The sequence below is a fragment of the Macaca fascicularis genome, chromosome 1 (assembly GCF_037993035.2).
Source record: "Macaca fascicularis isolate 582-1 chromosome 1, T2T-MFA8v1.1".
Lineage (NCBI taxonomy): Eukaryota > Metazoa > Chordata > Mammalia > Primates > Cercopithecidae > Macaca > Macaca fascicularis.
This window is the reverse complement of record NC_088375.1, coordinates 117,403,987-117,417,527: the sequence shown is the minus strand read 5'-3', so window position 1 is coordinate 117,417,527 and position 13,541 is coordinate 117,403,987. Positions and strand designations below refer to the sequence as shown.

At 43.3% G+C, this 13,541-nt stretch overlaps 1 protein-coding gene across 1 annotated transcript in view; it reads left to right on the top strand.

The window, feature by feature from the left end:
* Positions 1 to 4,489, top strand: part of PTGFRN (prostaglandin F2 receptor inhibitor) — a 78,136-nt gene extending 73,647 nt beyond the window's left edge. The window contains exon 9 of the mRNA XM_005542200.4: positions 941 to 4,489. Within this exon, the coding sequence (XP_005542257.3) occupies positions 941 to 1,107 (167 nt within the window). The 3' untranslated portion in view covers positions 1,108 to 4,489. The remainder of the gene's footprint in view (positions 1 to 940) is intronic.
* Positions 4,490 to 13,541: the final 9,052 nt, after the last annotated feature.

The window sequence follows — 13,541 nt, the reverse complement described above, 5'->3', positions numbered from 1 at the left end:
TGAGCATCCCAGAATGGGGACAGTTGTTCCTTGGTTTACAACAAACATGTCTCCTTTGTGGAAAATTTCAGAAAGTACATGTTAGTTGAAATAACTCCATAAAGAGAATTGAAGTCCAGGGGCCTCCAAGGATGAATAGAAAGCTTTTGAGTAGAAACCTAGTGATTGGTCAGATGGAAATTAGAGCCCTTGCTCTTCCACAGACTACTTAGCCTTTCTGATCCATTTTCTCCGCAAAATGAGCTAATAGTCTTATGGGGCTATTTTGAAAATTAAACCTTAGCAAACATAAGGCACCTGGCCCAGTGGCAGCATCCACCCAAGGAGCATGGGTACTTATGGGAAGGGAAGGTGGGATTTCAAGGGTGGAATCTAAATGGTGTTTGTGCATTTCTGACACTTAAGTCATCTGTACCATATTTTGTATCTTAGGAATTCCTTGCTTGAAGTAACTCCGTATAAAAACCCAGATTTAACAAACAAGGGAGTAATTATTCACTTTGCTAGATAATTTACTATAGTGTTACTTAAAATAGCTCCCTTAGTACACTTCAGTTATTTGATGCATAGGATTGATTTATGCAGTTTTTTTAAGGATGCATCTGCTGCTGAATGTGCGATGCCCTTATACTGACTTTTAAAAATCAATCTTTTGCCAAAACCCTGAAAAGCAAGTTGACATTCAAAGGCATCGAGTGAAATCTTCTTTATGGTTTTTATTCTCCCCACAGAGCTGGGTGGGAAGACATTTGCTCATTTTTGTGACAGATAAGGCTGAGCTTCTCCTGTCTTCAGTCGTGTGCTAGGTGCTAGATGCAGGAGGAATGAGACCTTATCTCTAGGGGAGATCCTGCTCCAGTGGGGAAGGGAGGTGAGGGTGCCCCCAAAGCAGCCTCCCTCGCAGCACTGACCGGCTTCCCCTTTGATCTCTCCCTCCCAGTGCTGAACGCCTTCAAGTATCCCTTGCTGATCGGCGTCGGTCTGTCCACGGTCATCGGACTCCTGTCCTGTCTCATCGGGTACTGCAGCTCCCACTGGTGTTGTAAGAAGGAGGTTCAGGAGACACGGCGCGAGCGCCGCAGGCTCATGTCGATGGAGATGGACTAGGCTGGCCCGGGAGGGGAGTGACAGAGGGACGTTCTAGGAGCGATTGGGGCAAGAAGAGGACAGTGAGATTTTAAAACAAAGTGTGTTACACTAAAAACCAGTCCTCTCTAATCTCAGGTGGGACTTGGCGCTCTCTCTTTTCTGCATGTCAAGTTCTGAGCGCGGACATGTTTACCAGCACACGGCTCTTCTTCCCACGGCACTTTCTGATGTAACAATCGAGTGTGTGTTTTCCCAACTGCAGCTTTTTAATGGTTAACCTTCATCTAATTATTTTTCTCCCACTGGTTTATAGATCCTCTGACTTGTGTGTGTTTATAGCTTTTGTTTCGCGGGGTTGTGGTGAGGAAGGGGTGATGGCATGCAGAGTTCTTTATCTTCAGTGAGAATGTGCCTGCCCGCCTGAGAGCCAGCTTCCGCGTTGGAGGCTTGTGCTCAGAGGGCTGCTGAGCGCCACCCTCTACCGGGCTGACAGACAACACAGACCTGTGCTGAAGGCTAATTTGTGGCTTTTACGACCCTACCCCACCCCCTATTTTCAGGGGTTTAGACTACATTTGAAATCCAAACTTGGAGTATATAACTTCTTATCGAGCCCAAATGCTTTTTTTTTTTTTTTTTTTTTTTTTTTTTTTGCTTCTCTGCCCCTTGTCCATTTCTTTTGTATTTGTTTTCTGTGAGAGCGCTGAAATGGCGGCCCTGGAATCTAGAATTTGGCTCTCCACTGAGCACCTTATCTTGCCACCTTAGCCTTAAGAATGAATATGAAGAAAAATACACAGCCACCTCTGTCCAGGGCAGTAAGAAGGGGGCTGCAAGGAAGGGGAGATTGGGGATAAGGAAAGGAACAGACACCTGCTCCAGTAGTTGTGAGGCCACTGTGCCTCAGGGGACCCCAGGAAGAGCAGAAGAGGGATCCCGCGAAGTTATTTTTTATGTAGCTGGAGCCGGGAGGGTCAGAGTGGTGCCAGGTGCAAATTAGACTAAAGAAGCCACCACTACTCCTCTGTCTTGCCCATTGTGGGAGGCAAAGGCCTTGGTCACCAAGAGACTTGCAGGGGGACCCACAGATACGCCATGTCCTTCACACGCTGCTTGGGCTCCTTAACCTGAAGGCATATTGCTACTTGTGAGACTGACTGACTTCAAGGAATCAGAAATTACCTAGAAGCACCATGTATTTTCTATGACCTTTTCAGTCCATCAGGTCTTTTGAAGGTCCACTGCAGGGGGTTAGCGAGAAAGGGTATACTTTGTGGTATGTTTGCTTTCCTAATAGGGACACGAAGGAAACCTAGCAATTTGCTGTCATGTGAACGGCCTGTAGAGCAGAGTCAAGAGCGGTCTGCTTTGCCCGACTGCTCCCATCAGGAATAGGAGAGTAGACAGAAAGAGATCTTCCACATCCCAGGCTTCTGCTGCTGCTTTAAAAGCTCTCCCCTCGGAGCCTCCTGCTCCCTGAAGCGTCTCGCCCCCCGTACAGCACTGGCCTTTCGGAAGCATCCCAGAGGAGTTTTCTGAGGCTTGCTGGTGACTCATGCCCTAATTGCAATCCTCTGCTTTCATCCTGGCTCTGAAGGATCTAACACTGCTCTCTCTTCCAAAGGGGAAAAAAAGATTCATTTGTTTTGAGCAATAAACTAATACAAAATGATGGCCATTCATGTGCAGCTCTTTGTCACCGTGGGCCGGGAGCTGCGCTCCTCCTGGCTCACCTTTTCCCCCTGCTTCCCAATGCCCAGTCGCCCTGGAGGCAGATTCCCATTGAGTTTTCCCCCGCCAAGGGGACCCTGCACGGGATAGAAACATTAGATTCTGCATTGACAGTAGCCTTTCCTTGGCCCGGGCTTGTGGTGGGAAGACGGGCAACAGGTATACCCCACCAGGGCCTGAGTGACTAGAGGAAGAGGGTGAGGCCTTGTTGGCACTAGATTTGGGTATTTTCTGCATGTTATATCCTAACTGCTATTTCAGAAGAGGCAGCTTGTAGGTGATTGTACAGGTGAGAATTAAAGACAGAACAAATATATAAACAGGTGCTGTATTAGTAACAGCCAGTGCCCTTTCAGCCCTTGCATCTATTAAAGGGAGATTCAGGATTTTATTGGCACAGGCCCTTCTTAGTAGGAAGAAAGGGTGCTTAGCTTTGGACATGACCGGGTGTGTGTAAAACCATGGACTGAGTCACAGCAGACACTCGGTGGTAAATGTGACAGGTGCTTACACACTGTACCTTTTCCTTTCATACTGATGCTGCAGTTCAGGGCTGGAGTTGTTAAGGCATTGACCTCCACCCACCTGCCCCGTGTCCATTGGGCTACCCAAGCTTCATGTCACCTGGGGGCTGGGAGGAAGGGGCAAGAAATCCCAGGGCATTGTATCAAGGACCTAGTTCCTTCTAGGGATATAAATTTGCCAGGAATGTGTATTTTTAATGTGGTGAGATGCACTCTTTTGTTGTACCAAATAGGGCTCCCCCCCCAACCCCTGCGACAAGTGCTCTTCTAGAAGAGGTTCCTACCAGCAGCACTGGTGTGAATGAAAGAGGGACCCAGCCGCGTCTCACGGGTGGAATTGCACTTCTTAACAAAAAGGAACTTTATAAAAGTTTGGGTTTTTTTTTTCCTAATCATAAAAATAGCCCCAGAAAGAGCCTAAGCTATGTTCAGATAGAAGCCTCGAAATTCCTGTACTTTGTTTACTTTATGATGTTTACATACACCTTTCACTTTGAAAAAAAAGAAAAATGCAAATCAACTTTTTAACAACTTTTCAGATTTTTCATGGGACAGTAGAACTCTGACTCACCAACTGGGCTAAATTTTAATTTAAAAATGTATGTATTTGAGTGTCTTTCCCCACCTCACCCCCACCATCTGAGGGGCTCCCTGAGATCTTGGTAGAGGAGGCCCCTCCTGCCCAGACCTTCGTCTGTTTCCCCGGTGGCCCTTGCTTCTTGCTTTGCAGACTGCCTGCAGCCATGATTTTGTCACTGACATCTGTGAGCCAAAGACTGAGCCTTTTTGGCAGGAATAATAAGCAATACTACACAACTTGCTACTTTCAGAAAACTTTTTTTTAGCTTCACCGATGACAACAGAGGAAGAAGGGAACTGGGATTTGGGTAAGTTCTCCTCCACTGTTTGACCAAATTCTCAGTGATAAATACGTGTGCAGATCCCTAGAAGAAAAAACGTTGACTTTCTTTTTAAGTGTGGCACATAAGGATCTGCAGAATTTTCCGTAGACAAAGAAAGGATCTTGTGTATTTTTGTCCATATCCAATGTTATATGAACTAATTGTATTGTTTTATACTGTGACCACAAATATTATGCAATGCACCATTTGTTTTTTATTTCATTAAAGGAAGTTTAATTTAAATTGAAGTTGTGTGAGGAGCTTGATATTGGTCTCTGTTATCCTTTCATATCTTCAGCATGAGGGATTGTGACTGGATTCCAGCAGGAACTTTAGCACCTTCTGATCTCTTTGAATCCTGCAAAAGCACTGCAGATTTTCACTGATGATAAGAGAAGAAACGGATTTGATGGGATCAGTGTTGAAGTTCCCACCAGGTGGAAAGGTGAGGGCTAGGATCCTGTTGTTTACAGAAGGCCTTCTGCTCTTTCACGGAATTCCCATGACCTTACAGGAGTCCTCTCAGGAAAGAGAGAAGTTAGATATTGTTCCTCTTTGCCGTTGAGGAAACACCAAAGTTCTGTGACGATGTCGTGACTGGAACAGAGTGGTTTTTCTGACTCATGATGCAGTCTGGGGCCAAATCAGTCCAGAAGGTAGCAACCCCTGTAATAGAAAAACAATCCTCTTCCCTAGGCCGCTGGCGGCAGCAGGCCTGGGCAGGAGTGAATACCGAGAACCCAACTCCCTGTGGGACCCTGGAACAGCTGCATGCCCTTGGCTGGCCTCCGCCATTCACTCTCCTGTTGGCCTCATTTGTGTTCTCTCTGTCTTTTGTGTCCTGTCCAGGGACCAACTTCATGTTGTGGAGTTATTCAAGGGCTGGGTTCGTGTCCCAGTCACTAACATTACCCAATGACTGGCACTCTTCCAGGCCTGTAGAAGGTACTTGCACTTTGTAAATGCACAGTTAATGCTCTGCTCTAGGAAATGAGCCATCATTGCATGCTTCTTAGCGAACCGGGAGGGTTCCACTCATGTCACAGTGGTGACACAGTCAGAGCTGGTCGTTAGCAATCCTCTACCTAGTTGTGAACCCATTCCTGCCTAACATTTAATTTAAATTTCAAATTTAAATTAATAACATTAAACTAAATTAAAAACAAAACAGAAACTTACTTGCATACTTATTGTGTGCCCAGGCATTGTGCTAAGCACAGCTGCTGCCGACTTGTCTGTAGGCCTTGGCACATAGTGTCTGCTTGCCTAGAAACTTCTTTCTATCCAGCCTTCTTTCCTCCTAACTTGCACTTCTCTTTCAGGACCCAGGGGTCATCTTCTCCCTCTTTAGGCAAAATGAAGGTCCCTTGACAGATGGTCTGATAGTCTGAAAATGATGGGAGGATAGGAACCATTCACTGCTGTGACTTCAGTACCAAATTGTAAATTGGACTCTTACAATGTGCCATGCACTAACACAAGTACCTCATAGATGTGATTGCAATCTTAAGTGACCCAAAGGGGTTTACAGCAGAAGCACTCTGGCCTGTTCTTCACAAAACTGGATCATTCAAATAATACCACTCATTTCCTGTAACCCGTAGACCAGTGTGCATGACACACTTTTAAAATAAAAGTTTTAGTATTATTGAGGTATGGCAGGGCCAACAGATCAGGAGACAATTACCATAGAAAAGGCAGTTTGTTATATTCATAGAGCCCAAGAGGAGGGACATACCACACCATGGGAGGCCACACAGGGAAGCACCAGGGTCAAGGCACAGGGGAAACATGGGCATGGAGCTTTATTGTGGGTTTTTGCAGGAAGGAATAGGTGAGGCAGAGTAGGCAGGCTTAGGATTGGCTAGTTTGAATAATTCCAGCAAGCTCTAGGACACAGGGGTTGTCCCTAGTTGTCTGGTACCCAATCCTGGGTGATTAGGGAAAGGGAGTAGTGGTCCTTAGTGCAAAAACTCAGTGGAGGAGGTTGTGGAGTGTAGGCTCTGGATTGGTTGGTTTGCATATGAAAGGCTTCTCTCAGGAGAGTCCTTAACTAGCTCTAAGAATTGGCTAGCCCTGGAAGGGGCAGTCTCTCCAGGATTAGCAAGACCCCAGATGTTAAAACATCAATAAACACAAAATAAAAAGAGGTAATTAATGCATACACTCATTGCTTAGGGCTTGTAGACTACTGAGTCTTGTAGACACCTGGGTGGCTCAGCTCCACCCAGAGAAGTGATGCTCACCTGAGTCCACCCTGTTCTGTGCATTCTCCAACCTACTTGTGCCAACAGTACTGGTTACTATGATTATAATAAGTTTGTTGAATAGTATGTAAACCAGTGAAATATGAATGCCAACGGGCTGTTCAAAAGTGCTGTTGGTAAAACTGGATGTCCACATACAAAAGAATGAAGCTGGACCCTTACCTTACACCATCTCCAGAAATCAACTCAAAATGAATTAAAGACCTAAACATAAGACTTAAAACTATAAACTCCTAGAAGAAAACATAGGAGGAAAGCTATAATACTTTGGATTTGGCAATAATATCTTGGGTGTGACACCAAAAGCTCAAGCAACAAAATAAAAAAAAAATAGACAAATGGGACTACACAAACATAATTTCTGCATGTCAAAGGAAAAAAACAGAGTGAAAAGACAACCTACAAAATGGAAGAAAATATTTAAAAATCATATATCTGATAAGGGGCTAATATCCAGAATATGTAAGTAACTTTGTTGTACAATAAAAAGTAACCTGATTTTAAAATGGGCAAAGCATAAAAAGGAATGAAATAATGGCATTTGCAGCAACATGGATGGAATTGGAGACCATTATTCTGAGTGAAGTGACTCAGGAATGGAAAACCAAACATCATATGTTCTCACTCATAAGTGGGAGCTAAGCTACGAGGACACAAAGGCATAAGAATGATACAATGGACTTTGGGGACTCAGAGGAAAGGGTAGGAGGGGGATGAGGGATAAAAGACTGCACATTGGGTACAGTGTACACTGCTCAGGTGATGAGTACACCAAAACCTCAGAAATCATCACTAGAGAACTAGTCGTGTAACCAAACACCACCTGTTCCCCACAAACATGTAAAAATTTAAAACAAAATGGGCAAAGGACTTGAATAAACAACTCTCCAAAGAAGATACACGAATGGAAAGCAAACATGAAAAGATGGTCAGCATCGCTAGTCATAGGAGAAGCGCTGATCAAAACTACAATGAGATATCAACTGATGTGCATTAGGGTAACCACTGTCAAAAGAATAGGAAATAACGTGTTACTGAGAATGTGGAGAAATTAGAACTCTTGTGCTCTATTGGTGGAGATGTAAGATGGTGCCACTGCAAAGGAGAATAGCATGGAGGTTCCTCACAAAACTAAACAGAATTACCAAATGATCCAGCAGTTGCATTTCTGGGTATATATCCAAAAGAATTCAAAGCAGTATCTCAAAGAGGTATCTGCAAACCCATATTCATCACAACAGTATTCTCAGTAGCCAAAAGGTAGAGGTAACCAACCTCTTGTTGATGGCAACAGATGAATAAAGAAAATGTGGTATTTACTTACAATGGAATATCATGCAGCCTTAAACAAGGAAATTCTGTCATACATTACAACGTGGATGAACCTTGAGGACATAAGTGAAATAAACCAGTCACAAGGACAAATATGTATGATTCCACTCATATAAAGTATCACAGAAGATAGAAAGGTAAGGTTGCCAAGAGCTGGGGGGAAGGGAAATTAGTGTATAGTGGGTATAGTGTTGCAAGATGAAAAAGTTAGGGAGATCTATTGCCCAACAATGTGAATATACTTTACTAAACTGTACATTTAAAAGGTTAAGATGGTAAGTTTAATGTTATGCTTTTTACCACAATTTTAAAAAGTAAGAAGTATCAATAAAAACATGAATTCTCTGAAAAAAAACTCAATAAAAGCAAATTGCTTTTTTTAAAAAAAAAAATGCTATCAATTTTGGTATGAGCAAAATAACTAAAAGATTGAGCAGGGTGGGGAGGATAACAGAAACATGGGAGGATTCTGTACTCCACTGGCTTCACAGATGCTGAAGTTCTTACTCCATTTGAAAGAAATCGAACCTGAAATTTGTAGAGAAGACATTATAGGTTTGGTTTTTGCAAGAAAGTGGCCAGAGACTCCAGGCAGCAGACCCATATTCAACAGAAAGGCTTGGGCCTGTGTCAAAAGATTGGCGAATGAATGTGCATGTATATGTTGAGGTGGAAATAAAATGTCTAAGATCCATGGAAGCCTTTTTATGATTCCCATGTTTACCTGACATGTTCTCTTGATTGATCAACTAACAGCCCAAATTGTGTCAGATAAGAAAGTTTCTACTGTGATTGTTCCCATTTTTATAAATGAGGAAACTGAGACGTAAAGAAGTCAAGTGATTTGCTCAAGATTTGAACCCAAATCTTTCTGACTCCACAGTCTATGCATGTGCTAAATCGTTACACCAGCCTCACTGCCTGAATATGCCAGGCATTTGTTAAATATTTGTTGCACAGATAGAAAGATGAGTAAGAACTAGCCCCTTCCTTTATGAAATTCGTGGTCTTAAAAGATAGGGAGGTGTATAAATAATTCATTTTATTACTATATAGTAAGTAAACTTACAGAAATTCACTGACATAGCACAAACCTTTCTTTGGATTTCTATCCAAAATGTTAAGAAAGTTTTCACTTAGGAGATGCAAACCCAAATTTTAAAATTTTTAAATGAATAGGCATTTACCAGGTAGGAATGGGACAAGATGCTAAGCAAAGGGGATAGCATTTGCAAAGTTAAAGAAAGAAACAACGGTAAGGTACATTCGGAGAATATAAGTGATTCTGTATTCCTGAAGGTTGAAAGTTAAAGGACAGGGTGGTGAGAGTGTTCCCCAGGTTCAGCTCACAGAGATCATGTCAAGAAGTTTGGACCTGATCCTCTAGAGATCTTTTGGAGCCACTGAAAGAAAAATTTGGAAAGTGAATGGCTATGTTTGTATTTTAGATCACTCTGTCAGCAAAGTAGCAGTGAGAGACAAAGCTGGAAGACCAGAGGTGCTGCCTTAGTCCAGATGAAAGCTCAAGGCTCTCAATTGTTATGGCAAGTGGTAGAATTAATTCATAAAAGATTTTAAGGAGAACTGATAGGATTTCTTAACTGAATGTGATGCATGGAGGCCAGCCATGGGTCTGGGTCGATACTGGTGCATTCAACCATGATGGACAATACCAGTGAAGACAGAGAAAACAGTGATTTCAGCTTTAGACTCAAGTTTGAGTTTCCTGAGTAACCTTCAAGTGGAGATACTCAACACCAGCTAGATGGTCTGGAGCTTACGGGAGAACTTGGGGTTGGAGATCTATTTGAGATTGTCAATATAGAGATGGGGAATGAGATGCAGCAGGGTGAGGAAAGAAGGGCTGAAGACAGAACCTTGGAGAAGATTATAATGTCAGGTGGCCTGGAGAAGAGAAACCAGTGAGAAGCAGACTGAGAAAGAACTTCCAAAGGGGTAAGGGAAAATCCTGGAGAGAGTGGTGTCAGAGGAGGAAGGAAAGAATTGCAAGCAAGTTTGCCAATGGCCAGCCACACCTGATGCCACAGAAAGACCAGGGCAAGTGAGCAGTGTTCACTGTTGTGACCCAGGAAGTCTGTGTGAATCCATGCCCAGATTTCAGTGGGCTAAAGTGGCGGTCAGAATTAGGAAACCTGGTCAGAAGTTTGAAGAGGGGAGGGAAAAGGAGGTGATTTGGAACTAGAGTAAAAATTGACTATTTAGTAGAATAGGAGACACTTGAGCTTCTTTATGGGCTGAGTAAGCAATGGATGGGTGTCTGACCCCAAGGGGGTAGGAGGGATCTGGGGTCTAGGTAAAGGGAACTTCCTGTCTCCTCTCCTCCTTTCTGCCTGTCTCTAAGGCCTATTCTGATCCCCTCCCCTAAACTTTTTTTTAATCATAGCTTTTTGTCAACTGACCATAGGAAATTTAAGGAATAGCCCTTCCCAAAGAAGTGTTCACTTAGAAAACAGGAGATGGCCTAGGATCCCATCTGTTTCTCCTCTTTTGCCAGGAAGCTAAACTCGCCCTGTTTTGCACCCCATGCTTCTTTGCCTCCTCCATAGAAACCTAGTTCATGCTTTCCTCACAGGTAGGAAGAGTCGTCATCCACCTTGAAAACCTCTTCAGCACTGGTTAACTCATCAGCTCCTGGTGAAGCCGGGCCAGTGGGAAGGAAGAGCAAGAAGCCTGGGGAGTTGGGACCTGGGCTTCATCCTCCATCACTGGGGCCAAGTCACAGCTGGGCCTATGCCAGGCCTCAGTCTCTTCTTTTGTTATATGAGGGAGTTGACTGAGATCACTGTGGTCCCTTCTTGTAGTGTGACTGCTTGGTGTTATACACATGCAGAGGGGAGGCTCAACTGCAGGGCCTCCCTCACGTGGGCAAGTCCAGGCCCTGTGGAACAGTAATCAATGTGACCTGAATTCAAAGAGCTCAAGTGGGGAAAGGGGTAAAATAATGACCAGCCTCCTGCTGACCCCTTAGGGTTCTTTCCCCCTCCTCCAGCCATTCACTATCGTGCACTCTGCCTCCTGTAAATCATGAGTAGCTAGCTAGAAGGTTTGTTAGACAGAGCTCTGAACCAAAAGTGAAAAGGCACCCTTAGAATCCCATCATTTTCTAGCCATGATACTGATATACTCTGAGTCTGTTTTCTCATTTGTAAAATGGGATTAATAATACCTACCACATAGTGATAAGAGGTATTCTATAAGACTGTATATGTAATGTGCCTTGCACAGAGCCTGTCTAGTACTCACTCTCTCCCTCCATCTGAATCAGGAACTTCATTTTTACATTCCTTTCAAATGATACAATTGCAATGCAACAATTCCCCAGGTAAAAGAATAACTGTCTCTCTTGCTGGCTCTATTTTTTCCTTTTCTTCTTCTTTTTTTTTTTTTTCTTGACAACAGAAAGCTTCTTTTTCCCCCCAGAAAAGAGGCAACATCACCCTGTCAATGTTAAATTCTGGCAGAAATGAAGCCACTAAAATGGAAAGAGAAAAAAATATTTTGGCAACAGCCAGGAATGAGAAATTGCATAGCATTTACTGGGTTATATATATTCTATGGATACAGGATACTCTCTATTATTGGCAATGATTGTCTCTGTGGTCAATGCTTATTTCTGAAATAATTCTCTTTTCAGTGCACATGGTGGATTGATTGCACTGATGGCCTCAGTTTGTTTGTGTTAATCTCTCCCTTTGCTCTATCACTTTGCAGTTCCCCTCCATAAAGAGGCAGAGTATATATTAACCCATCTCTTGCCTTTGGAGTTGGTCATGTGGCTTGCTTTGGCCCATGGGGTGTTAGTGGTCACGATGTAAATAGAAGCTTTAAAAAATGCTGTTGTATTTCCACTAGTTCTTTTGGACCCCTGACATTACCATGAAAATATGCCAGTCCAGCCTGCCAGAGAGGTGTGAGAGACATGTGGAAGAGAACTGAGTCATCCAAGCCAAGGCCATCCTAGACCATCCAGCTCCTGTCAGCAGGACATAGCCCCATTGACAGAGCCACCCAGCTGACCCATAGGCTTGTTAACAGAAATAAATGTTTGCTGTTGCAAGCCATCAGAGTTTTCTGATTGTTACACAGCAGTAACTACTCCATTCACACACATTTGCTGAAAGCGTTGGTGCCTGGGGGTGACCCCCAACTTCTGCAACTGAAATGGTGAATAAATTCCTGTAATTTGAACCTCACTGATTTTATAGTTAGCAGCCTGGAGAGTTTGTTTGAAATCTCCATCCTAGGCAGACTGCCCTTTTATTGTTCCCTAAATACAACCTGCACATCCCTGCCTCTGCTTCTGCCTCTGTACGTTGTATTTGTCCGCACTGAAATGTCCTTCCTTCCCCTCCCTGCCTATTTGCATCATACCAGATCTCCAAGGACATGACTTTAAAACCAGCCTTTTCTGATTGACTTCCTGCGACTGTTCCCTGCCTTTTCAGCCTATTAATTCAGGTTATTTCTTGCCTGAGCCATAGATTGGATACCAGACCCATGTTTGCCATATATGGCTGCTGTTTTTGTTTGTTTGTTTGTTTGTTTTAATCTCAGCTGTTTATTAAACTAGATCCCAAGTTCCTGGAGGGCAGGGCCCTCTTACATCTCTTTTATCTCCCAAGCCTTGTATAGTATCTTGAAAAGGGAAGTACAGGGCCTTTCACTTAAGACTTTAATATTTGTAAGTTGACCATCACTGGGGGGCTAATTGTTACTTATCATTGCTAATGAATAAAACCAGAAGAATGGATGAGTGAATGGAGGGATGGATGGATAGATAGATAGAAGATAGATAGATAGATAGATAGATAGATAGATAGATAATGTTAGATGCTTCCAGATCTGAATTTGTAGAATGTACCCTGTTCTACTATAATTCTCACTAGGAAAATAAATTTTACTTTAAAATGCCACCTTTCCCCTGAAGATTTTACTGACCCCCCATTCATTCTCTCCAGATTAGATATGCCCTTTTCCTTTCCTGATATCCCTATGTGACAGTCAAGTTCTTACCTGCTCACCTCCACCATGCCACATGGCACAAGCAGCAGCTCCTGGAGATCAAAGGCTGTAGCTTAATTATGTATGGATGTCCAGCACATGGTAGGGTACTTACTGCACAAGGAGTACTCAGTAATTATTTGATTATTTTATCTATCCTGCCTCTGTCTTTCTTTTAAATGCCCTACTTCAGCCCCTTATTATTGCTCATAGAGACAACTACAAAAACCTTGTAACTGACTTTCTTGCTTCTAGCCTCATCTCCCTTCTTCACCTTTCAACCTGTTAGCAATGCACACATACGGAATTCAACTTAAAAGGAAAATCCAACCAGGCTATACTCCCACTAAAAATCTTTATAGCTTCCCTCTTCTTCAAGGTATTAATAAAAACCAACCTCTTAGGCTTGGCACGCAAAGCCCACTAAGATATGCCCATCCTACCTGTGTAGATCCTTCTTTCACAACAGCCTCAAACTTTATTCCAATAGGATAGTACAGCCTGTGTGTACTATTCATACTACACGGTTACTTCCCAACTGTACCTTGTCCCCTGCCTCTCTAGATAACTCACTGACTCACCTGGCCCAGCCCAATCCATCCTGACCTTCCCTCCTGCCCACCAATTTTCCCCACCCCCTGCAACAATCAGTGTTCCACTGATTGTTGACACAT